Below are 25681 nucleotides of genomic sequence, written 5' to 3'. Positions count from 1 at the left end.
CATGAACATCTCAGCTGCTGCAGAACCTCATCATACACACCTCAGCCGCTGCAGAGTCTCATCATACACGACTCAGCTGCTGCAGAACCTCATCATACACACCTCAGCCGCTGCAGAGTCTCATCATGCACATCTCAGCTGCTGGAGAGCCTCGTCATGCACATCTCAGCTGCTGGAGAGCCTCGTCATACACATCTCAGCTGCTGGAGAGCTTCGTCATACACATCTCAGCTGCTGGAGAGCTTCATCATACACGACTCAGCTGCTGCAGAACCTCATCATACACACCTCAGCCGCTGCAGAGTCTCATCATGCACATCTCAGCTGCTGGAGAGCCTCGTCATGCACATCTCAGCTGCTGGAGAGCCTCGTCATACACATCTCAGCTGCTGGAGAGCTTCATCATACACGACTCAGCTGCTGCAGAACCTCATCATACACATCTCAGCTGCCGCAGAACCTCATCATGCACATCTCAGCTGCCGCAGAAACTCATCATGCACATCTCAGCTGCCGCAGAAACTCATCATGAACATCTCAGCTGCTGCAGAACCTCATCATACACGCCTCAGAACCTCATCATACACACCTCAGCTGCCGCAGAACCTCATCATACACACCTCAGCTGCCGCAGAACCTCATCATACACGCCTCAGAACCTCATCATACACGCCTCAGCTGCCACAGAATCTCATCATACTAGCCTCAGCTGCCACAGAACCTTATCATGCACGCCTCAGCTGCCGCAGAACCTCATCATACACGCCTCAGCTGCTGAAGAACCTCATCATACAAGCAACTGCTGCAGAGCCTCAACATACATGCCTCATCATACACACCTCAGCCGCTGTAGATCCTCATCATACACCTCGGCTACTGCAGAACCTCATCATAAATGTCTCAAACACTGCAGAGCCTCATCATACACATTCAGCTGCTGCAGAACCTCATCATACACATGACACTATTCCTGGCTATGGTATGAAACCTAATGTACAGTAGTACAGCAAAAAGGGCCAGGTGTGTGGAGGATGCACAGAGAGACATTACTGACCATGTACTGGAATCCTGGGGGCAGCAGCCTCTCGTGGGGGTCCACATCATCCTCATCATTTTTCACTGTTTCCTCTTGTACCATTAGCTCATCTTGTGACATTATCTCCTCACGCACCGATAAAGTAGGACCCTCCAAGCCAACGACAGGTTCTATCCGTGACAGCGCAGTGGAGGAGAGCTGCTCAGTGCCCCCTATTCCCGGCAGAGCCCTGGGAGGCCGCTGCAGGACACTTATGTCCCCACATTTAAGAAAACCATCAATGCCACTGCAGCTTTCAGTGTTCATAATTCACACAGAGACCTGAAGAAAAAAATAGAGAAAATGAATGGTCTGATCCTGTGAAGCATCGGGCACTGACACGCTCCAAAAGACACCAGGACGGTAAAGAAACAATGCCTGCAAATCATAGACCTCTACATGTGGGGGACCCCCATAACCATGAAGAGGGGCTCCCAGTGTTATTCAAACATTCCAATGAATGGGAAAAATAATCCATCAAAAACTGCAACAAATGACGCACACATTTTATGTAGCATTTTTCCCTCCAAAAGATATTTGGAAGGAAATATCTACAGCAAATACTTAATGTGTGCACAGACCCTGGCTTTTATGATATATTGCGCTTTATGTTACTGATAAATTTAAGTCAATATGTTTTGCTTTTATTTATTTTTTTTTAAAGATCTGATATTTGGTGAAACTTTAGAAAAATGTGCAATTTATATCCTTAAGACTGCTTTTACACATGCCGGGGTTTTTGCGGCCCGTTTTTACGGGCCATTTTTCCGCAAATTTTGCGGTCTCGCGCAAAAACGGGCCACAAAAAACCTTCTCAGATCGCCGTTTTTCACTGTTATAACAAATAGCAGGAAAAAAAAAACAGCGATCCGCAAATACGGCGTACCGCAAAAAGAAGCTAATGTTGTTTTTGCTGTACCATTGTAATGCATTGCGGCAAAAACGGCCTGCAAAAATACGGCAAGTGTAAAACCAGCCTAAGCCATATAGTCAGACCTCACAGAACAATTAATAAAGGACGTGTTCATGTCTCTACTTCATGTCAGCATGTTTCCTTTTATTTTGCTAGGATGCTAGAAGTGTTAAAAAGCAGCAACAATTTTTTTAAAGATACTATTTTTTCTGGATCTATTCAGTATTAAAAGGACTTTGAGGGGCCGATGTGTATAGTAAACCCCCCCCCAAAAAATGGTAGAACTTTAAAAACTTCCCCCCTCAATTATTCTAAACTGCTGTCAGGAAACTTGTTAACCCTTCAAGCGCTTCACAGGAATTAAGGCAAAGTGGAATGAAAAATTGCATTTTTTTTTCTGCTAAAATACTGATTTAGCCATAAATCTTTCACAAGGAATAATAAGAGAAAATGGAGCCCAATGTTAATTATGAGTTTTCTCCTATATGTGGTACTATCCTATGTTGGAAGCTGCAGTGTCGCTGCACGGCCGGGCTGAGCAGGAGACTGTAACTTCTGGAGCACAAATTCTTCTAGAATAGTTTGTGGGCGACATTTCCAGAGTCTGGAATGAGCTAGAACAGTAAACAAAAACACAACATAAAAGTGACCCCATATTGGAAATTACACCTCTCAATGAATCCATCTACGGCTGCAGTGACCATTTTGGCCCCATAAGTGTTCTCACTTTGTAGCATCCACTGAATGTATTTTTTTTTTTTTGGGAAAATTGCGAATCTGCCAGTATATTTGCTTATACATTGTGCCCCCATACAGTGTTTGCGTGCCCCATACTGTACAGCATAGTACATACTATATTAAAAACACATGTGACATGCACACATATGAACAAGTCGGTAGGACACAGTTCATACCACCCACTGACTCAAACACAGAGAGCACAGAATGACAATTGTGCAGAAATATCCTGCAGTAAAACATATAACAGTAGTCAGCAAGAGCTGATGAAAAGATGATAACAAATACAGGGTATTTAGTCGATATACATTTTTTTGCAAAAAAACGTATACCAAGCTGCTTCACCACGTCAAGGTAACCCTATTGAAGCAGTCCCTATCTAATGTATTTAAAACCTGAACATGTGAACAGTGTCTAAATGAACAGGATGAAGATAGGCCGCTTCCTAGTATGGGCACGTGGTGTAAGCCAGCTCCTTATGTGCATGTCACACAATGTGTGTGACACGAGCACTGTGGGGCATTGGGAGCGCAGATTTCAGTGGATTTGGGGGAGGTAGGGGATGGGAGCCAGGTGATTTGTCCTCCTAGGAATGTGGAAACTCCCTATATATCCACTGCACAGATGACCTAAGAGGGGTCTTGTCTTCATGGGATAAGCTGAAGTTTTATTGGTGACATTTCTGGGTTGCAAAACATGTTTTTCTCATTTTCAGAACATATCTAGAAACATTTATTCTATTCTCTATGCTTGAGCACTTACATCGGGGTTTCCATCTACAACCCCCAAACCTGCAGTACAGATGAAACCTCTGGTGGAAGCACTGACTATAAAGAGGCGGATGGAGCCACTTTGGCCCACGTCCCGGTGGTGTCTGACTTTTCAGTCATGCACTTGACTGAAGTTGACAACACATTTTGGCACTAAAATGACGGGGACTGAGGGGGAACAGAGACCCCACGACCAGAGATCCCAATTGTGTGCCTGTAGTGAGTGGTTCTGCTGGGGGTTTTGCCTGAATCAAGCTTTTTGGGGATTTGAACAGAATCCCAGATGAAAGCGCTCAGCGAAGTGCACAAGATAAAGCTATTCTGATTCCTGTAGTCTTGAGCTCTGTGCGCACTCTCGATATCTGCAGCAGAAAAATCTGCTGCAAATCCTATGTGTTATCAAGCAACCCGCTGAGTGAAATATGCTGATACCCAGATGAAAGCGCTCAGCAAAGTGCGCAAGATAATTAAAAAGCTAATCCGATTCCTATAGCCTTGAGCACTGTGCGCAGTCGATATCTGCAGCAGAAAAATCTGCTGCAAATCCTAATGTGTTATGAGGCAAACCGCTGAGTGAAATACGCATTTGTTACTGGTTTTTTTTGTGTTTTTCCCAAACAAAAGTACGGCCAAAAAATGAAGAAGAGTGGTAGTGGTGGGATACTCACTATTGAGAGGCACAGAAGCAGCCATCTGCAGACCGGACACAACTGCAAGACAAATATGCTGCCTCCCAGGTGCGAAGATCAAGGATGTGACCGATAGGATACCAAAGCTCATCAGTTCCAAGGACGTCCACCCATTTCTTCTGATACATGTTGGCACCAATGACACGGCAAGGAAGGACCTACCGACAATCTGCAAGGACTTTGAAGAGTTGTGGAAGAAAGTAAAGGAACTGGCTGCATAGGTAGTGTTTTCTTCTATCCTTCCAGTAGACGGGCATGGCACCAGGAGATGGAACAGGATCCTTGACACGAACTGGCTAAGGCTACTTTCACACTAGCATACTGAGGTGCAGCGCAGGGCCGCCGCTAAGCCCCTCCCCTGGCCGCGCCTCCTCCGGTCAGCTCCTTCTCTGATCGCATGACCCTGCATGCGATTAGCGTACCCTATATTTAGCGTTGGGTATGCTGGTCGTGCGCTGGTACACTTTTGCCGGCACTTGCGCCCCTTTGGCGCTGCGCTGAGCGCACAAAAATGGGGCGCAAGCGCCGGCAAAAGCGTACCAGCGCACGACCAGCATACCCAACGCTAAATAGCGTCATGCGATCAGAGGAGCTGACCGGAGGGGGCGCAGCCGGGGGCGGAGCTTAGTGGCGGCCGTGCGCTGTGCCCGGTAACGCTAGTGTGAAACTAGCCTAAAGGTGCTGTCAAACTTAGCGATGCACCAGCGATCTCGACCAGCGATATGACGCGGTCAGGATCGCTGGTGCAACGCTAAGTGGTCGCTAGTGAGCTGCCACACAGGCAGATCTCACCAGCGACATCACAGGGGTCGGGGGTTGCAACTTACCTGTCAGACGAGGCGATCCTGACGTCCTCCCGCCCGCGTCCACGCGTCGCTCGTCGGCGCCGCAGGAAGCTGACGACGAGAAACGGTCCAGGACGTTCTCGCGCGATCAGCGATAACCAGCGGGGGAGCGGTCGGAGGTAAGTATCAGACATAGCAATATCGCTATAACATCACAAAAACCAGTGACGTTATAGCGATATTGCTAGCGATATTGCTTAGTGTGACAGGCCCTTTAGATGATGGTGCAGACAACAAGGATTCGGATTCCTGGACCACAATGTGAATTACCTGTACGATGGACTCTTCGTCAGAGACGGACTACATCTCAACAAACCTGGGAAACACACATTCGCCAGAAGACTCGCTACACTCATCAGGAGGGCGTTAAACTAGAAGAAGAGGGGATGGGAGGAAAAACATTAGACTCGAACATGAAGCCAGAAAATATACTGATGAAGGGATATGAGGTGCGGCAAAGAAGACCCAAGACAACATACTCCGAAGGGAGGTAAGAACATTTCTAAAACAATCCACAGGAAGGAGATTGGAACAAAACAAAATCCTCTAAACTGCATGCTCGCAAACGGCAGAAGCCTGACAAACAAGATGGAAGAACTAGAAGCAGAAATATCTACAGGTAACTGACATAGTGGGAATAACCGAGACATGGTGAGAGGAAAGCTATGACTGGGCTGCGGCAGTTACCTTACAGGGCTACAGTCTGTTTAGGAAGGATCATAAAAATCGGGGAGGAGCAGGGGTTTGTCTCTATGTAAAGTCTTGTCTAAAGTCCACTTTAAGGAAGGATATTAGCGAAGGGAATGAGGATGTCGAGTCCATATGGGTCGAAATACATGGAGGGAAAAATAGTAACAAAATTCTCATTGGGGTCTGTAGTGAAATATGTATATTTATGGATGTATGACCAGCAGTAATTAACATCAGCCCTTAGACTTCAGCTCTTCACAAGGGTCCCGACATATGTTATCCTGAGAAAGGCCGTCTCCGGTCTCCAGTCTTTCCAGGGGGCCTTGCTGAGAACACACAAAGTGGAAACATTTCACACCTTCTGACTCTTTTAAAGAGAGGTGCCAATTAAAGCCTGACACTATCTATCTATGAGAAAGATCACAAAAATACTGTTCAGAGGAAAATAATGCATTTATTGGTAGTCGCCATGATCCAGTCACAAACCAAGAATTAGAATATTAACATGAGAGGCTGGTCTAGAAATCTGATCTCCAGAGTAAATCTATAAATTAGGCCTTGACACATAGAAAGCTGTTCAGTGAGGGGCAGTAGGCTGATGTGAGCCATTTCATATTTCTCCCTCCCTCAGGGACAGAATACCAGAATGCAAAGTTCGATATTTCTGTAAGTTTTCTCCCTTTTATTTTATCACTGTTTTAGCACATTTGTAAGTCACTTTTTATTTCCATTTTTATATCCTTTTATTGTAAGCACTGTACCTTTTATATTAAAGCTTAAAACTTAGATTGAACCTTGTATGCTCTAAAGAATCCATAGCCTTAGAGTGTGTGATTCTGGAGATTGGGAGACAGTAGTAGTAACATTTCCAGGACTCATCGCCCGTGTGTTCGGTGAGTGGTGGCAGCGTGTATGAGCGGGGTGCGTGGTCTGTGTCCAGGTGTGATTTATACTCCCACTGCAGCATAGGACAGAGGGTGAATGCTGGACTGAGTGAGAGGAGACAGATTAACCCTTGCAGACGCAACACCAAGTCATGTGCTGAGAAAGTGAGTATGTGACAGGGTCTGTTACAAACCCCCAAATGTCTGTTACAAACCCCCAAATATAACAGAAATCATGGAAAGTCTACTACTAAGGCAGACAGATGAAGCTGCAACCCATAATGAGGTCCTTGTTATGGGGGACTTTACCCGGATATTAACTGGGAAACAGAGACCTGCGAAACCCATAAAGACGACAGGTTTCTGCTAGTAACCAAGAATAATTCTCTCTCACAACTGGTGCAGAATCCGACCAGAGGAGAAGCACTTTACACCTAATACTAACCTAACAGACCGGACAGAATAACAGATCTGCAGGTCGTCGGCATCCAGGAAACAGCGACCACAATATTGTACAGTGTCACTTGTGTTTCGCTAGGGGGACTTGTCAGGGAGTCTCAAAAACACCGAACTTTAGGAAGGCAAAGTTTCACCAGCTTAGAGATGCCCTTAATCTGGTGACTGGGACAATGTCCTCAGAAATAAGAATACAGGTAATAAATGGGAAATGTGTAAGAACATCCTAAAGAGGCGCTGTAAGCGGTTTATACCTTGTGGGAATAAAAGGACCAGAAATAGGAAAAACCCAATGTGGTTAAACAAAGAAGTAAGAGGGCGATTACCAGTAACAAGAAAGCATTTACACTACTAAAGCAGGACGGCCCCGCTGAGGATCTAACAACTATAGGGAGAAAGATACTTTATCTAAAAACTAATTAAAGCTGCCAAAAAGGAGACAGAGGAGCACAAAGGAGAGTAACACTAATCCCAAGCTGTTCTTCACCTATATCAATAGTAAGAGAATCATAAGTGACAGTGTAGGAACCTTAAAGAATTGTGAGGAAAGAATGGTTGTAGATGACGAGGAAAAAGCGAATATATTACCCACCTTCTTCTCCACGGTATTCACGATGGAAAATGAAATGCCGAGAGACAAAGAAAACCCGATATTAAGGGTCACCAATCTAACCCAAGAAGAGGGGCGAAACCGGCTACATAAGATTACAATAGATAACTCTCCGGGTCCGGATGGCATACACCCACGAGTACTAAGAGAACTAAGTAATGGAATAGACAAGCCATTAGTTCTTATATTTAGGGACTCTATAGCGACGGGGTCTGTTCCACAGGACTGGCGCAAAGCAAATGTGGTACCAATATTCAAAAAGGCTGTAACAGTGACCTGGAAATTATAGGCCAGTAAGTCTAACCTCTATTGCTGGTGAGATATGTGAAGGGTTTCTGAGGGATGTTATTCTGAATTATCTCACTGAGAATAACTGTGTAACGCCATATCAGCATGGGTTTATGAGGAGTCGCTCCTGTCACACCAATCTAATCAGCTTTTATGAAGAGGTAAGCTATAGACTGGACCAAGGTGAGTCATTGGATGTGCTATATCTTGATTTTTCCAAAGCGTTTGATACCGCGCCACACAAGAGGTTGGTGCACAAAATGAGAATGCCGGGTCTGGGGGAAAATGTGTGTAAGGCCTCTTTCACACTTCAGTTTTTTGTGTCAGTTAAAATCCGCCAAAAAGGCGGACAAGCGGATCCGTTCTTAACTGATGTGAACGGATGCCACAGGATCCGTTTTTTGACGGATCCGCAAAATGAGGAAATTTAAAGGAACCGCTGGCCGGGAAGGAGAGAGAGAGAGGAGAGAGAGAGAGAGGAGAGAGAGAGGGAATTTTTTTTTGTCCAGCACCCAGACAGAATTTATGGCGGATCGCACAAAAACGGATGCAACGGACGGCAATCCGTCAATATCCGCCAATAATGAAAGTCAATGGGGAAAAAAACGGATCCGCAAAAAAAAATTGCGGATCCGTTTTTTTCAAAACCTGGCGGATTTTGACTGATTGTAAAAAACGGAAGTGTGAAAGAGGCCTAACGGGTAAGTAACTTGCTGAGTGATAGAGAGCAGAGGGGGGGTTATAAATGGGATGTTCTCTAACTGGGTCACTGTGACCAGTGCGGACCGCAGGGGTCGGTGTTGGGACCTCTTCTCTTCAACATATTTATTAATGATCTGGTAGAAGGTTTACACAGGAAAATATCGATATTTGCAGATGATACAAAACTATGTAAAGCCGTCAATACAAGAGAAGATAGTATTCTGCTACAGATGGATCTGGATAAGTTGGGAACTTGGGCCGAAAGGTGGCAGATGGGGGTTTAACAATGATAAATGTAAGGTTATACACATGGGAAGAAGGAATCAATATCACCATTACACACTGAACGGGAAACCACTGGGTAAATCTGACCTGGAGAACGACTTGGGGATCCTAGTTACTGATAAACTTACCTGGAGTAGCCATTGCCAGGCAGCGGCTGCCAAGGCAAACAAGATCATGGGGTGCATTAAAGGGAATCTGTCACCCCTTTTTTCGAATATGACCTGCCGGCACCGACATCAGGGGCTTATCTACAGCATTCTGTAATGCTGTAGATAAACCCCCGATGTAACCTGAAAGAGAAGAAAAAGGAGTTAGATTATACCCACCAGGGGGCGGTCCGGTCTTGGTCCAATGGGTGTTGCGGTCTGGCGCCTCCCATCTTGTAGTGATGACGTCATCTCTTTCCTTCCTGTCGTGGCTCTGGCGCACTGCTCTGCCCTGTTGAGGGCAGAATACTGCAGTGCGCAGGTGCCGGACCTCTCCCGGCGCCTGCGCACTGCAGGACTCTGCTCTGCCCTCAATAGGGCAGAGCAGTGCGCCTGCGCAGGAGCCACGACAGGAAGGAAAGAAGGGGACGGCATCATATGAAGATGGGAGGCGCCGGACCGGACGCCGGGGTGAGTATAATCTAACTCTTTTTCTTATCTTTCAGGTTACATCAGGGGCTTATCTACAGCACTACAGAATATACAAATATCTCTCCAAGGATCTGTTTATACCAAGGAAGGTGACGGTCACAAGGGGGCATTCTCTGCGTCTGGAGGAGAGAAGGTTTCTCCACCAACATAGAAGAGGATTCTTTACTGTTAGGGCAGTGAGAATCTGTAATTCCCTGCCTGAGGAGGTGGTGATGGCGAACTCAGCCGAGGGGTTCAGGAGAGGCCTGGATGTCTTCCTGGAGCGTAACAATATTGTATCTGACAGTGATTAGGTTCTTTAGAACAGGCGTCCCCAACCACCGGTCCGCGGCCCAGGACCGGGCCGTTGCAGTGCTCTTGCCGGTCCGCGGACACAAGGGGAGTCGGCGGCTGTAGCTTCCATATGTATACTCACCCGGCCTGCATCCCTGTCAGCGCGGCGGCTTCATCCAGCGCTGAGCGGTCAAGTGGTACCGCTCATTTAAGGTCATGAATATGGACGCCACTCCTCTCCCATAGGCGTGGCGTCCATATTCATGACCTTAAATGAGCGGTACCACGTGACCGCTCCGCACAGGAAGAAGCTGACGTGCCGCGAGATGCAGGGAAGTTCAGCGACGTGAGGGTAAGTATGATGGGGGAGGACAGGGGAGCCCAGCCATGCATACACGGGTGGGAGCGGAGCGATATATACAAGGGAGGGCGCAGAGCCATGTATACAAGGGTGGGAGCGGAGCCATATATACAAGGGTGGGAGCGGAGCCATGTATACAAGGGTGGGAGCGGAGCCATGTATACAAGGGTGGGAGCAGAGCCATGTATACAAGGGTGGGAGCGGAGCCATGTATACAAGGGTGGGAGCAGAGCCATATATACAAGGGTGGGAGCGGAGCCATGTATACAAGGGTGGGAGCGGAGCCATGTATACAAGGGTGGGAGCGGAGCCATGTATACAAGGGTGGGAGCGGAGCCATGTATACAAGGGTGGGAGCGGAGCCATGTATACAAGGGTGGGAGCGGAGCCATGTATACAAGGGTGGGAGCGGAGCCATGTATACAAGGGTGGGAGCAGAGCCATGTATACAAGGGTGGGAGCAGAGCCATGTATACAAGGGTGGGAGCAGAGCCATGTATACAAGGGTGGGAGCAGAGCCATGTATACAAGGGTGGGAGCAGAGCCATGTATACAAGGGTGGGAGCAGAGCCATGTATACAAGGGTGGGAGCAGAGCCATGTATACAAGGGTGGGAGCAGAGCCATGTATACAAGGGTGGGAGCAGAGCCATGTATACAAGGGTGGGAGCAGAGCCATGTATACAAGGGTGGGAGCAGAGCCATGTATACAAGGGTGGGAGCAGAGCCATGTATACAAGGGTGGGAGCAGAGCCATGTATACAAGGGTGGGAGCAGAGCCATGTATACAAGGGTGGGAGCAGAGCCATGTATACAAGGGTGGGAGCAGAGCCATGTATACAAGGGTGGGAGCAGAGCCATGTATACAAGGGTGGGAGCAGAGCCATGTATACAAGGGTGGGAGCAGAGCCATGTATACAAGGGTGGGAGCAGAGCCATGTATACAAGGGTGGGAGCAGAGCCATGTATACAAGGGTGGGAGCAGAGCCATGTATACAAGGGTGGGAGCAGAGCCATGTATACAAGGGTGGGAGCAGAGCCATGTATACAAGGGTGGGAGCAGAGCCATGTATACAAGGGTGGGAGCAGAGCCATGTATACAAGGGTGGGAGCAGAGCCATGTATACAAGGGTGGGAGCAGAGCCATGTATACAAGGGTGGGAGCAGAGCCATGTATACAAGGGTGGGAGCAGAGCCATGTATACAAGGGAGGGAGCAGAGCCATGTATACAAGGGTGGGAGCAGAGCCATGTATACAAGGGTGGGAGCAGAGCCATGTATACAAGGGTGGGAGCAGAGCCATGTATACAAGGGTGGGAGCAGAGCCATGTATACAAGGGTGGGAGCAGAGCCATGTATACAAGGGTGGGAGCAGAGCCATGTATACAAGGGTGGGAGCAGAGCCATGTATACAGGATGGGAGCGGAGCCATGTATACAAGGGTGGGAGCGGAGCCATGTATACAAGGGAGGGAGCGGAGCCATGCATACAAGGGTGGGAGCAGAGCCATGTATACAAGGGTGGGAGCAGAGCCATATATACAAGGGTGGGAGCGGAGCCATGTATACAAGGGTGGGAGCAGAGCCATGTATACAAGGGTGGGAGCAGAGCCATGTATACAAGGGAGGGAGCGGAGCCATGCATACAAGGGTGGGAGCAGAGCCATGTATACAAGGGTGGGAGCAGAGCCATGTATACAGGATGGGAGCGGAGCCATGTATACAAGGGTGGGAGCGGAGCCATGTATACAAGGGAGGGAGCGGAGCCATGCATACAAGGGTGGGAGCGGAGCCATGTATACAAGGGTGGGAGCGGAGCCATATATACAAGGGTGGGAGCGGAGCCATATATACAAGGGAGGGAGCGGAGCCATATATACAAGGGTGGGAGCGGAGCCATATATACAAGGGAGGGAGCGGAGCCATGCATACAAGGGTGGGAGCGGAGCCATGTATACAAGGGAGGGAGCGGAGCCATGCATACAAGGGTGGGAGCGGAGCCATGCATACAAGGGTGGGAGTGGATACAAGGGTGGGAGCGGAGCCATGCATACAAGGGAGGGAGCAGAGCAATGTATACAGAATGGGAGCGGAGCCATGTATACAAGGGAGGGAGCGGAGCCATGCATACAAGGGTGGGAGCGGAGCCATATATACAAGGGAGGGAGCGGAGCCATGCATACAAGGGTGGGAGCGGAGCCATGTATACAAGGGAGGGAGCAGAGCAATGTATACAGGATGGGAGCGGAGCCATGTATACAAGGGTGGGAGCGGAGCCATATATACAAGGGAGGGAGCGGAGCCATGCATACAAGGGTGGGAGCGGAGCCATGCATACAAGGGTGGGAGCGGAGCCATGCATACAAGGGTGGGAGCGGAGCCATGCATACAAGGGTGGGAGCGGAGCCATGCATACAAGGGTGGGAGCGGAGCCATGCATACAAGGGTGGGAGCGGAGCCATGCATACAAGGGTGGGAGCGGAGCCATATATACAAGGGAGGGAGCGGAGCCATATATACAAGGGAGGGAGCGGAGCCATGCATACAAGGGTGGGAGCGGAGCCATATATACAAGGGAGGGAGCGGAGCCATATATACAAGGGAGGGAGCGGAGCCATGCATACAAGGGTGGGAGCGGAGCTATGTATACAAGGGTGGGAGCGGAGCCATGCATACAAGGGTGGGAGCGGAGCCATGCATACACGGATGGGAGCGGAGCCATGCATACACGGATGGGAGCGGAGCCATATATACAAGGGAGGGAGCGGAGCCATGTATACAAGGGTGGGAGTGGAGCCATGTATACAAGGGAGGGAGCGGAGCCATGTATACAAGGGTGGGAGCGGAGCCATATATACAAGGGAGGGAGCGGAGCCATATATATTAATGTTATAATAAAATAAGTATGCACCAACTACTAAACTAGAACCCTGTCAATAGCCCCGCCCCCTTATGACCAAAGCCCCGCCCCTGACACACCTCCATCCCCACCCTGCCGGGCCATGGAAGAATGGTCTTGCTTGAAGCCGGTCCCTGGTGCAAAAAAGGTTGGGGACCCCTGCTTTAGAAGGACGTAGATCTGGGGATTTATTCTGACGGAATATAGGATGAACAAATGGCTTTTTTCAGCCTTGCTAACTATGTTACTATATTAAAATCGATGGAAAATGCAACAAAAATGCCCAAATTCTCCAGATATGAAACTGCTTCAAATCTGTAAGGAAAAATAAACAGCACACATGATTGCAGAAATCTCATTCACTTTGCTGGGACAGTAAAATGCGGCGTTTTTCATTGCAAACCTGAGTGGCAAAAACGCGACATGTGAACATAGCCTAATTCTGTTTTTTTTTCAGGCAAAGAACAAATGAATAATGGTTCAAAAATTGTTTTTCTTTTTATATGACATTCACAGAGTGAAATAAGGGATATGATGGCTTTATTCCTCAGGTCAATACAATTACAATCATACCAGACTTACACATTTTTTTTTATGTTGTTTTGCTACATTTACCCTCATTAACCCCTTAACGACTGCTGATACGCCTTTTAACGGCGGTAATTAAGGGTACTTAAACCACAGCGCCGTTAATTCACGGCGCTGTGGAGAAAGTGAATAGCGCCCCCCAGTGTCGGATTTTCTCCAGGGTCTCGGCTGCCGGGGGGTAGCCAAGACCCCAGAGAACATGAATCGGTCGGTTTTTACCAACCTCGCTTTTGTGATCGCCGTTATTAACCCTATAACGGCGACCGCAAAAAAAAAAAAAGCCGCGATTTTACATTTAATTTCTCTTTCCTCCGATGTGATCGCACATCAGAGGAGAGAGAAAGAGGGTCTCCGATCCCCTCCCCGTGGTCCTCTATCCCCTCCCGGTGGTCCTGTGTCCCGCTGACGTCCTCCGGTGGGCGCCGCCATCTTGGATCCGGGGAAAATGGCGGGCGCATGCGCAGTGCGCCCGCCGGGAATCTGCTGGCTCCGGCTGGCAGATTCCATTCATTCATTTATGATCATGATGATAAACTATCATCGTGATCAAAATAAACAAAATAGTACATAACCCCCCCCGTTTATCACCCCCTTATTTAGGCCAACATAACGAAATAACGAATTTTTTCCATTAGGGTTAGGGATAGGGTTAGGGTAGGGTTGGGGTTGGGTTAGAATTAGGATTAGGGTTGGGATTAAGGTTAGGGGTGTGTTGGGGTTAGGGTTGGAGCAAGAATTGAGGGGTTTCCACTATTTACCAACTTTGGGGGTCTAAAAATTGGGTTTAAAAAAATCACTTTTGTGTAAATAAAAAAGACTTTTTATTTTCACGGCTCTGTGTTTATAAACTTCTGTGAAGCGCTTGGGGGTTCAAAGTGCTCACCACACATCTAGATAAGTTCCTTAGGGGGTCTAATTTCCAAAATGGGGTCACGTGTGGGGGGTTTCCACTGTTTAGGCCCATCAGGGGCTCTGCAAACGCAACATGATGCCTGCAGACCATTCCATCAAAGTCTGCATTCCAAAATGGCACTCCTTCCCTTCCAAGCTCTCCCATGCGCCCAAACAGTGGTTCCCCCCCACATAAGGGGTATCAGCGTACTCAGGACAAATCGCACAATAACTGTGGGGGTATGATTTCTCCTGTTACCCTTGTAAAAATAAAAATTTTGGGGCGAAAAGATCATTTTTGTGGAAAAAAATGGATTTCTTATTTCCACGGCTCTACATTATAAACTTCTGTGAAGCACTTGAAGGTTCAAAGTGCTCACCACACATCTAGATAAGTTCCTTGGGGGGGTATAGTTTCCAAAATGGTGTCATTAGTGGGGGGTTTCCACTGTTTAGCTACATCAGGGGCTCTCCGAACGCAACATGGCATCCGATCTCAATTCCAGCCAATTCTGCGTTGAAAAAGTCAAACGGCGCTCCATCCCTTGCGAGCTCTGCCGTGTGCTGAAAAAGTGGTTTACCCCCACATATGGGGTATCGGCGTATTCAGGAGAAATTGTACAACAAATTTTGTGGTTGATTTTCTCTTTTAACACTTGTTAAAATAAAAAAAATTAGTTCTGAAGTAAATTTTTTGCAAAAAAAAAGTTAAATGTAAATTTTTTCCTTCCACATTGCTTTAGTTCCTGTGAAGCACTTAAAGGGTTAATAAACTTCTTGAATGTGGTTTTGAGCACCTTGAGAGGTCTAGTTTTTAGAATGGTGCCACTTTTGTGTATTTTCTGTCATGTACACCCCTCAAAATGACTTTAAATATGATGTAGTCCCAAAAAAAATGGTTTTGTAAATTTTGTTGTAAAAATGAGAAATCGCTGGTCAACTTTTAACCCTTATAACTTCCTAACAAAAAAAATTTTGCCTCCAAAATTGTGGTGATGTAAAGTAGACGTGTGGGAAATGTTATTTATTAAGAAATTTTTGTGACACATCTCTCTGATTTAAGGGCATAAAAATTTAAAGTTTTAAAATTGCAAAATTTTCAAAATTTTCGCCATATTTCCGTTTTTTCCTTAAATAAACACAAGACTTATTGAAGAAATTTTACCACTAACGTGAAGTACAATATGTCACGAAAAAACATCTCAGAATCAGCGGGATCCATTAAAGCGTTCCAGAGTTATAACCTCATAAAGGGACAGTGTTCAGAATTGTAAAAATTGGCCCGGTCATGAAGCTGCAAACTGGCTCTGTCGCTAAGGGGTTTAAAATAAGGAGATTTGAAAAAAATAAATAAAATACACACGTCGTATCTCCATTTGCATAAAAGTCCAATGTATCAAAATATAAGAAGTACATTTAATCTCATTGGAAAATGGTAAAAAGAAAAAAAAAAAAAAAGCTGTAAAGCCAAAATTGTGATTTTTTTTCAGAAGCTGCAACTCTGCAAAAAAAATGCAATAAGAGGCGATCAAAACATCAAATCTACCCCAAAGTAGCACCAATAAAAAAAGTCTGGGGGCAAAAAACTCAGCTCTCACACCAACCCAAAAAATGCATTCCAGCCATTAGCATATGATGACAAGCAAATTTATTTTTTTTACAAATTTTTTGCCACTTCAAAAAAACAAACAAACCCCTTATGAACATTTGGTATTGCTGTAATCGTACCAACCTGGAGACCCATATTGCCAGGTCATCCTTACCGTATAGTGAACGCTGTAAAAACAAAACCTAACATAATGGTAAAATAGCACTTTTTCATAATTTCTCTGAACTTGGAATTTTTTCCCGCTTTCCAGTAAACTGTATTACACAATGTACGGTATTGTTCAAACGTATAACTCGTCCTGCAAAAAACAAGCCCTCATACAGCGATGTCAGCAGCAATTACTAAAAGCTATGGCATTGGGAAGAAGGGAAGGAAAAAACGAAAGTTCAAAAACGGAAAAGGATATCGGCAGAAGACATAAGAAGCACAGATGAATGTGGCGGATCTCGTCAGCGGTGTGCGCCTGGTGGTGCTCCGTGCCAGGAACTCGAGTACCATTTCTGGAAGGAATGTCGCCAGCTTTCCATGAATTCGGAGGCTGGGTATAGCCGAACCCCAATCAGCCCTGGCTCCTCTCTAGCTTTACCCATTTTAGCAAAGACTCTCAGAAAAATACCAAAGTTGAAAATTTTTGAACAACTCAGCATTGCACAAAAATTGTTAATGGTGTTATGAGGCGACTGCCGGCTGTACTGAATGTGCGGCATAGGGAGAAAATGAACTTTATTTCACCGGGAGCCGCCGGCTGTTAGTCATGGAGTTGTTCAAGAAGCAATGACACTGACAGCACAGGCAGCTCTGAGCATGCACGGCAATGAGACAGCGCACGGGCAGCTCCTGGGAGAAATAAAACATATTTTCTCCAGGTGTCTCATGTTCAGCTCCAGTTATTGGCCCTGATAAGTTCCCTTTAAAGTGTCCTGTGATCAGGATTGTGCTCAGTGACTACAGACAGTGTCAGGTCGGCACTGTTATACTGATTACACCGACACCTGGTGATGAAATCAGTCTTGTGGCTGTTGTGTAATTTTTATTTTCAGTTAATGAGATTCTTGTGCTCCGGGGAGGCCTGTGGGTGGGACTGTGAGTTGCCTGTAAGCCGCCTGTGGGTGGGACTGTGAGCTGCCTGTGAGCCACCTGTGGGTGGGACTGTGAGCCGCCTGTGGGTGGGACTGTGAGCTGCCTGTGAGCCGCCTGTGGGTGGGACTGTGAGCTGCCTGTGAGCCGCCTGTGGGTGGGACTGTGAGCTGCCTGTGAGCCGCCTGTGGGTGGGACTGTGAGCTGCCTGTGAGCCGCCTGTAGGTGGGACTGTGAGCTGCCTGTGAGCCACCTGTGGGTGGGACTGTGAGCTGCCTGTGAGCCGCCTGTGGGTGGGACTGTGAGCTGCCTGTGAGCCGCCTGTAGGTGGGACTGTGAGCTGCCTGTGAGCCACCTGTGGGTGGGACTGTGAGCTGCCTGTGAGCCACCTGTGGGTGGGACTGTGAGCTGCCTGTGAGCCGCCTGTGGGTGGGACTGTGAGCTGCCTGTGAGCCGCCTGTGGGTGGGATTGTGAGCTGCCTGTGAGCCGCCTGTGGGTGGGACTGTGAGCCGCCTGTGGGTGAGACTGTGAGCCGCCTGTGGGTGAGACTGTGAGCCGCCTGTAGGTGGGACGGTGAGCCGCCTGTGGGTGGGACGGTGAGCCGCCTGTGGGTGGCGCTTTATGTGGCACTCTGCTTACATCTTCGTCTGTATGGCTGGGTTCACATTACGTTGTAGCAGTCCACGGTACAACGCAGTCCATTAACGCTGCCATTCAGCCCCATTGTTGGGCGCATCGCGACCATTGCCATAAAGCGGCACGTGTTTGCGATGTGCCATCATTCAGTGACGGAGCCTCGGACGCGGGTTGCAGCACATCGCGTTATGCTATAGCGTTAACGCAGTCCGTTAACGCAATGTGAACCTAGCCTAAGGCTTATCACAGATCACTGATACCTCAGTCACCCGCCCCCCTATTTTACATAGTGAATATAATATGTATTAAAAAAAAAAAAATCACATTCCGCAGATGGCGGTGCTGCAGCATAATCACATCTATAAAATGCATTCGGTATTATATTTCATGATATACGTTTCTTCTGAAAAAAAAAAGTCTCATCACCAGGTATCACTGTAATCAGTATCACGGCGCCGACCTGACACTAGGTAACTGCGCACAATCCTGCTGACAGGTCCCTTTAACATTCAAGTCATGGGTAGAAGCTGTGAATATTTTTTGGGTTCGCATCTGAGAAACGAATAGTAACCTTGATGCTGGTCCAACACTGATGAAAATCAGTCAACTTTTAACATGAGAGGAAGATCACTGATGTCTGAATCAGACTGAACATGAAAACGCCGCACCGTAAGGCTATGTGCAGGCGCTGCAGATTCTACTGCGGATCCGCAGCGTTTCTGGCCCTGCGGGTCCGCAGCAGTTTCTGCCGAGTTGTACAGTACCATTGTTTTCAATGGTAATACCAAAAACGCTGTGCACATGCTGCGGATTTTTCCGCGCGGATTTGCTGCGGGTTACAATCCGCAGCATGTCAATTCTTTGTGCGGATTCTGCTGCGGTTTCACACCTTCACCACTCACTGTGAGGTGTGAAACCGTAGGTATTTTGACCTGCGGATTTTTCAAAATCCGCAGCACTTCCAACTACGGGTGCACATAGCCTAAAGGCCCCTTTACATTTAGCGATGCACCAGCGATCCCGACAACGATACGACCCGGTCAGGATCGCTGGTGCATCGCTAAATGGTCGCTAGTGAGCTTCCACACAGGCAGATCTCACAGCGACATAGCAGCGATCTAGCGGGCGATACTTACCTTTCAGACGCGGCAATCCTGACGTCCTCCCTTCCGCGTCCACGCGTCGCTCGTCGGCGCCAGCAGGAAGCGCCCGACGAGAAATGGAGCTTCGCGATCAGCGATGGACAGCGGGGGAGCCGGTCGGAGGTAAGTATCACACATAGCGATATCGCTGCTGCGTCACCAAATCAGTGATGCTTTAGCGATATTGTTAGCGATATCGCTATGTGTAAAACCCCCTTAAGAGCCGCATTATGTCCCAGGAACTCAGGGTTCCGTAACCAGGCTAGAGATTATGGGGTTAACATACATCACACATGTACAGGTGCAGCAGGAGTGGATCACCTGCAGCAGATCACACCAGATGGCTGCAATATAGGATGGCCTCCTGATTTGGGGGGGAGCTATGAGGCTAAAAGTAGCAATGAGAAAATGATGGGGTGCACCCAGTGCGTCTATGCTGAGGTACACTCTGTCCTCTATTATCCCCAAAAATACCCACTGTGAGCCCAGTGCTGGAGCGCTGCACACGAGCAATAGCGAGGAGCCACGGGCCATGACTGCCCACCACAACCAGTCCTATCCCCCATCCAGCTCCTCTCCTCCTCCTCCGTTGTTATATAGAGGCTCGTCTCCTCCTCCCCCATTATATAAAGGCTCCTCTCCTCCTCCTCCCCCCGTTATATAGAGGCTCCTCTCCTCCTCCCTCCATTATACAGAGGCTCCTCTCCTCCTCCCTGAATTATACAGAGGCTCCTTTCCTCCTCCCCCCTTATATAGAGGCTCCTTTCCTCCTCCCCCCTTATATAGAGGCTCCTTTCCTCCTCCACTGTTATATATAGGCGCCTCTCCTCCTCTCCCGTTATATAGTGGCTCCTTTCCTCCTCCTCCCATTATATAGAGGCACCTCTCCTCCCCCCCCGTTATATAGAGGCTCCTCTCCTCCTCCCTCGTTATATAGAGGCTCCTCTTCTCCTCCTCCCACGTTATATAGAGGCTCCTCTCCTCCTCCTCCCCCCTCGTTATATAGAAGCTCCTTTCCTCCTCCTCCTCCCCCATTATACAGAGGCTCCTCTCCTCCTCCCCCCGTTATATAGAGGTTCCTCTCCTCCTCCCCCCTTATATAGAAGCTCCTTTCCTCCTCCTACCGCGTTATGTAAAGGCACCTCTCCTCCTCCCCCCATTATACAGAGGCTCCTCTCCTCATCCCCCCTTATATAGATGCTCCTTTCCTCCTCCCCCGTTATATAGAGGCTCCTCTCCTCCTCCCCCGTTATATAGAGGCTCCTCTCCTCCTCCCCCGTTATATAGAGGATCCTCTCCTCCCCCCCGTTATATAGAGGCTCCTCTCCTCCTCATCCCCCCCGTTATATAGAGGCTCCTCTCCTCCTCCTCCCCCCGTTATATAGAGGCGCCTCTCCTCCCCCGTTACATAGAGGCTCCTCTCCTCCTACCCCCTTATATAGAAGCTCCTTTCCTCCTCCTCCCACGTTATATAGAGGCTCCTCTCCTCCTCCCGCCGTTATATAGAGGCCCCTCTCCTCCCCCCGTTATATAGAGGCCCCTCTCCTCCCCCCGTTATATAGAGGCCCCTCTCCTCCCCCCCCAGTTATATAGAGGCTCCTCTCCTCCTCCCCCTTATATAGAAGCTCCTTTCCTCCTCCTCCCCCGTTATATAGAGGCTCCTTTCCTCCTCCCCCGTTATATAGAGGCTCCTCTCCTCCTCCCCCCCCATTATATAGAGGCTCCTCTCCTCCTCCCCCCGTTATATAGAGGCTTCTCTCTTCCTCCTCCCCCTCCAATTATGTAGAGGCTCCTTTCCTCCTCCCCCCATTATACAGAGGCTCCTCTCCTCCCCCCGTTATACAGAGGCTCCTCTCCTCCTCCTCCCCGTTGTATAGAGGCTCCTCTCCTCCTCCCCCCCGTTATATAGAGGCTCCTCTCCCCCCCCCCAATTATGTAGAGGCTCCTTTCCTCCTCCCCCCGTTATACAGAGGCTCCTCTCCTCCTCCTCCCCCATTATATAGAGGCTCCTCTCTTCCTCCTCCCCCCATTATATAGAGGCTCCTCTCCTACTCCCCCCGTTATATAGAGGCTCCTCTCCTCCTCCCCCCCCCCGTTATATAGAGGCTCCTCTCCTCCCCCCGTTATATAGAGGTTCCTCTCCTCCTCTCCCGTTATATAGAGGCTCCTTTCCTCCTCCACTGTTATATAGAGGCTCCTCTCCTCCTCCCCCGTTATATAAAGGCTCCTCTCCTCCTCCCCTCGTTATATAGAGGCTCCTCTCCTCCTCCCCTTGTTATATAGAGGCTCCTCCCCCGTTATATAGAGGCTCCTCTCCTCCTCCCCCATTATATAGAGGCTCCTCTCCTCCCCCCCCGTTATACAGAGGCTCCTCTCTTCCTCCTCCCCCATTATATAGAGGCTCCTCTCCTACTCCCCCCCGTTATATAGAGGCTCCTCTCCTCCTCCTCCTCCCCCCCCCGTTATATAGAGGCCCCTCTCCTCCCCCCCCCCGTTATATAGAGGCTCCTCTCCTCCTCCCCCTTATATAGAAGCTCCTTTCCTCCTCCTCCCCCGTTATATAGAGGCTCCTTTCCTCCTCCCCCGTTATATAGAGGCTCCTCTCCTCCTCCCCCCCCCCATTATATAGAGGCTCCTCTCCTCCTCCCCCCGTTATATAGAGGCTTCTCTCTTCCTCCTCCCCCCCCAATTATGTAGAGGCTCTTTTCCTCCTCCCCCCATTATACAGAGGCTCCTCTCCTCCCCCCGTTATACAGAGGCTCCTCTCCTCCTCCTCCCCGTTGTATAGAGGCTCCTCTCCTCCTCCCCCGTTATATAGAGGCTCCTCTCCTCCTCCCCCGTTATATAGAGGATCCTCTCCTCCCCCCCCCGTTATATAGAGGCTCCTCTCCTCCTCATCCCCCCCGTTATATAGAGGCTCCTCTCCTCCCCCGTTATATAGAGGCTCCTCTCCTCCTCCCCCGTTATATAGAGGATCCTCTCCTCCCCCCCCCGTTATATAGAGGCTCCTCTCCTCCTCATCCCCCCCGTTATATAGAGGCTCCTCTCCTCCTCCTCCCCCCGTTATATAGAGGCGCCTCTCCTCCTCCCCCGTTACATAGAGGCTCCTCTCCTCCTCCCCCCTTATATAGAAGCTCCTTTCCTCCTCCTCCCACGTTATATAGAGGCTCCTCTCCTCCTCCCGCCGTTATATAGAGGCCCCTCTCCTCCCCCCGTTATATAGAGGCCCCTCTCCTCCCCCCGTTATATAGAGGCCCCTCTCCTCCCCCCCGTTATATAGAGGCTCCTCTCCTCCTCCCCCTTATATAGAAGCTCCTTTCCTCCTCCTCCCCCGTTATATAGAGGCTCCTTTCCTCCTCCCCCGTTATATAGAGGCTCCTCTCCTCCTCCCCCCCCATTATATAGAGGCTCCTCTCCTCCTCCCCCCGTTATATAGAGGCTTCTCTCTTCCTCCTCCCCCCCCCAATTATGTAGAGGCTCCTTTCCTCCTCCCCCCATTATACAGAGGCTCCTCTCCTCCCCCCGTTATACAGAGGCTCCTCTCCTCCTCCTCCCCGTTGTATAGAGGCTCCTCTCCTCCTCCCCCCCGTTATATAGAGGCTCCTCTCCTCCCCCCCCCCCCCCAATTATGTAGAGGCTCCTTTCCTCCTCCCCCCGTTATACAGAGGCTCCTCTCCTCCTCCTCCCCCATTATATAGAGGCTCCTCTCCTCCCCCCCCCCCGTTATACAGAGGCTCCTCTCTTCCTCCTCCCCCATTATATAGAGGCTCCTCTCCTACTCCCCCCGTTATATAGAGGCTCCTCTCCTCCTCCTCCTCCCCCCCGTTATATAGAGGCTCCTCTCCTCCCCCCGTTATATAGAGGTTCCTCTCCCGTTATATAGAGGCTCCTTTCCTCCTCCACTGTTATATAGAGGCTCCTCTCCTCCTCCCCCGTTATATAAAGGCTCCTCTCCTCCTCCCCTCGTTATATAGAGGCTCCTCTCCTCCTCCCCTCGTTATATAGAGGCTCCTCCCCCGTTATATAGAGGCTCCTCTCCTCCACCCCCGTTTTATAGAGGCTCCTTTCCTCCTCCCCCCGTTATATAGAGGCTCCTTTCCTCCTCCCCCCGTTATATAGAGGCTCCTTTCCTCCTCCACTGTTATATAGAGGCTCCTTTCCTCCTCCCCGTTATATAGAGGCTCCTTTCCTCCTCCCTCGTTATATAGAGGCTCCTTTCCTCCTCCCCCCGTTATATAGAGGCTCCTCTCCTCCTCCCCTCGTTATATAGAGGCTCCTTTCCTCCTCCCCTCGTTATATAGAGGCTCCTTTCCTCCTCCCTCGTTATATAGAGGGTCCTTTCCTCCTCCCCCGTTATATAGAGGCTCTTCTCCTCCTCCTCCCCCCGTTATACAGAGGCTCCTTTCCTCCTCCCCTCGTTATATAGAGGCTCCTTTCCTCCCCCGTTATATAGAGGCTCCTCTCCTCCTCCCCTCGTTATATAGAGGCTCCTTTCCTCCTCCCCTCGTTATATAGAGGCTCCTTTCCTCCTCCCTCGTTATATAGAGGCTCCTTTCCTCCTCCCCCGTTATATAGAGGCTCCTTTCCTCCTCCCTCATTATATAGAGGCTCCTCTCCTCCTCCCCCGTTATACAGAGGCTCCTTTCCTCCTCCCCCGTTATACAGAGGCTCCTTTCCTCCTCCCCTCGTTATATAGAGGCTCCTTTCCTCCCCCGTTATATAGAGGCTCCTCTCCTCCTCCCCTCGCTATATAGAGGCTCCTTTCCTCCCCCGTTATATAGAGGCTCCTTTCCTCCCCCGTTACATAGAGGCTCCTTTCCTCCTCCCCCGTTATATAGAGGCTCCTCTCCTCCCCCCCCCGTTATATAGAGGCTCCTCTCCTCCCCCCCGTTATATAGTGGCTCCTCTCCTCCTCCCTCGTTATATAGAGGCTCCTCTCCTCCTCCCCCGTTATATAGAGGCTCCTCTCCTCCCCCGTTATATAGAGGCTCCTCTCCTCCCCCGTTATATAGAGGCTCCTTTCCTCCTCATCCCCCCGTTATAAAGAGGCTCCTCTCCCCCCGTTATATAGAGGCTCCTCTCCTCCTCCTCCCCCGTTATATAGAGGCTCCTCTCCTCCTCCCTCGTTATATAGAGGCTCCTCTCCTCCCCCGTTATATAGAGGCTCCTTTTCTTCTCCCCCGTTATACAGTGGCTCCTCTCCTCCTCCCTCGTTATATAGAGGCTCCTCTCCTCCCCCCGTTATATAGAGGCTCCTCTCCTCCCCCCCGTTATATAGAGGCTCCTCTCCTCCCCCCCGTTATATAGAGGCTCCTCTCCTCCCCCCGTTATATAGAGGCTCCTCTCCTCCCCCCCGTTATATAGAGGATCCTCTCCTCCCCCCCGTTATATAGAGGCTCCTCTCCTCCCCCCCGTTATATAGAGGCTCCTCTCCTCCCCCCCGTTATATAGAGGCTCCTCTCCTCCCCCCGTTATATGGAGGCTCCTCTCCTCCCCCTCGTTATAGAGGCTCCTCTCCTCCCCCCCGTTATATAGAGGCTCCTTTCCTCCTCCCCCGTTATATAGAGGCTCCTCTCCTCCTCCCCCGTTATATAAAGGCTCCTCTCCTCCCCCGTTATATAGAGGCTCCTTTCCTCCTCATCCCCCCCGTTATAAAGAGGCTCCTCTCCTCCTCCCCCCGTTATATAGAGGCTCCTCTCCTCCTCCTCCCCCGTTATATAGAGGCTCCTCTCCTCCTCCCTCGTTATATAGAGGCTCCTCTCCTCCCCCGTTATATAGAGGCTCCTTTTCTTCTCCCCCGTTATACAGTGGCTCCTCTCCTCCTCCCTCGTTATATAGAGGCTCCTCTCCTCCCCCCGTTATATAGAGGCTCCTCTCCTCCCCCCCGTTATATAGAGGCTCCTCTCCTCCCCCCGTTATATAGAGGCTCCTCTCCTCCCCCCCCGTTATATAGAGGCTCCTCTCCTCCTCCCCCCCCGTTATATAGAGGCTCCTCTCCTCCCCCGTTATATAGAGGCTCCTCTCCTCCTCCCTCGTTATATAGAGGCTCCTCTCCTCCTCCCTCGTTATATAGAGGCTCCTCTCCTCCTCCCCCGTTATATAGAGGCCCCTCTCCTCCTCCCTCGTTATATAGAGGCTCCTCTCCTCCCCCCCGTTATATAGAGGCTCCTCTCCTCCTCCCCCGTTATATAGAGGCTCCTCTCCTCCTCCCCCCCGTTATATAGAGGCTCCTCTCCTCCTCCCCCCCGTTATATAGAGGCTCCTCTCCTCCCCCCCCCCCGTTATATAGAGGCTCCTCTCCTCCTCCCTCGTTATATAGAGGCTCCTCTCCTCCCCCGTTATATAGAGGCTCCTTTTCTTCTCCCCCGTTATATAGTGGCTCCTCTCCTCCTCCCTCGTTATATAGAGGCTCCTCTCCTCCCCCCGTTATATAGAGGCTCCTCACCTCCCCCCGTTATATAGAGGCTCCTCTCCTCCCCCCGTTATATAGAGGCTCCTCTCCTCCCCCCCGTTATATAGAGGCTCCTCTCCTCCCCCCCGTTATATAGAGGCTCCTCTCCTCCCCCCCGTTATATAGAGGCTCCTCTCCTCCCCCCCGTTATATAGAGGCTCCTCTCCTCCCG

The 25681-nt window shown here is 49.6% G+C and overlaps 1 protein-coding gene across 1 annotated transcript in view; it reads right to left on the bottom strand.

The window, feature by feature from the left end:
- The window catches only part of ZNF148 (zinc finger protein 148), a 46445-nt gene that overhangs the window by 17204 nt on the left and 3560 nt on the right, over positions 1-25681 (bottom strand). The window contains exon 2 of the mRNA XM_073551922.1: positions 1055-1357. Within this exon, the coding sequence (XP_073408023.1) occupies positions 1055-1342 (288 nt within the window). The 5' untranslated portion in view covers positions 1343-1357. The remainder of the gene's footprint in view (positions 1-1054; positions 1358-25681) is intronic.

The sequence above is a fragment of the Dendrobates tinctorius genome, unplaced genomic scaffold (genome assembly GCF_039654945.1).
Source record: "Dendrobates tinctorius isolate UK_male_01 unplaced genomic scaffold, ASM3965494v1 ptg000182l, whole genome shotgun sequence".
Taxonomy (NCBI): domain Eukaryota; kingdom Metazoa; phylum Chordata; class Amphibia; order Anura; family Dendrobatidae; genus Dendrobates; species Dendrobates tinctorius.
This window is presented reverse-complemented; position numbering and strand designations above follow the sequence as displayed.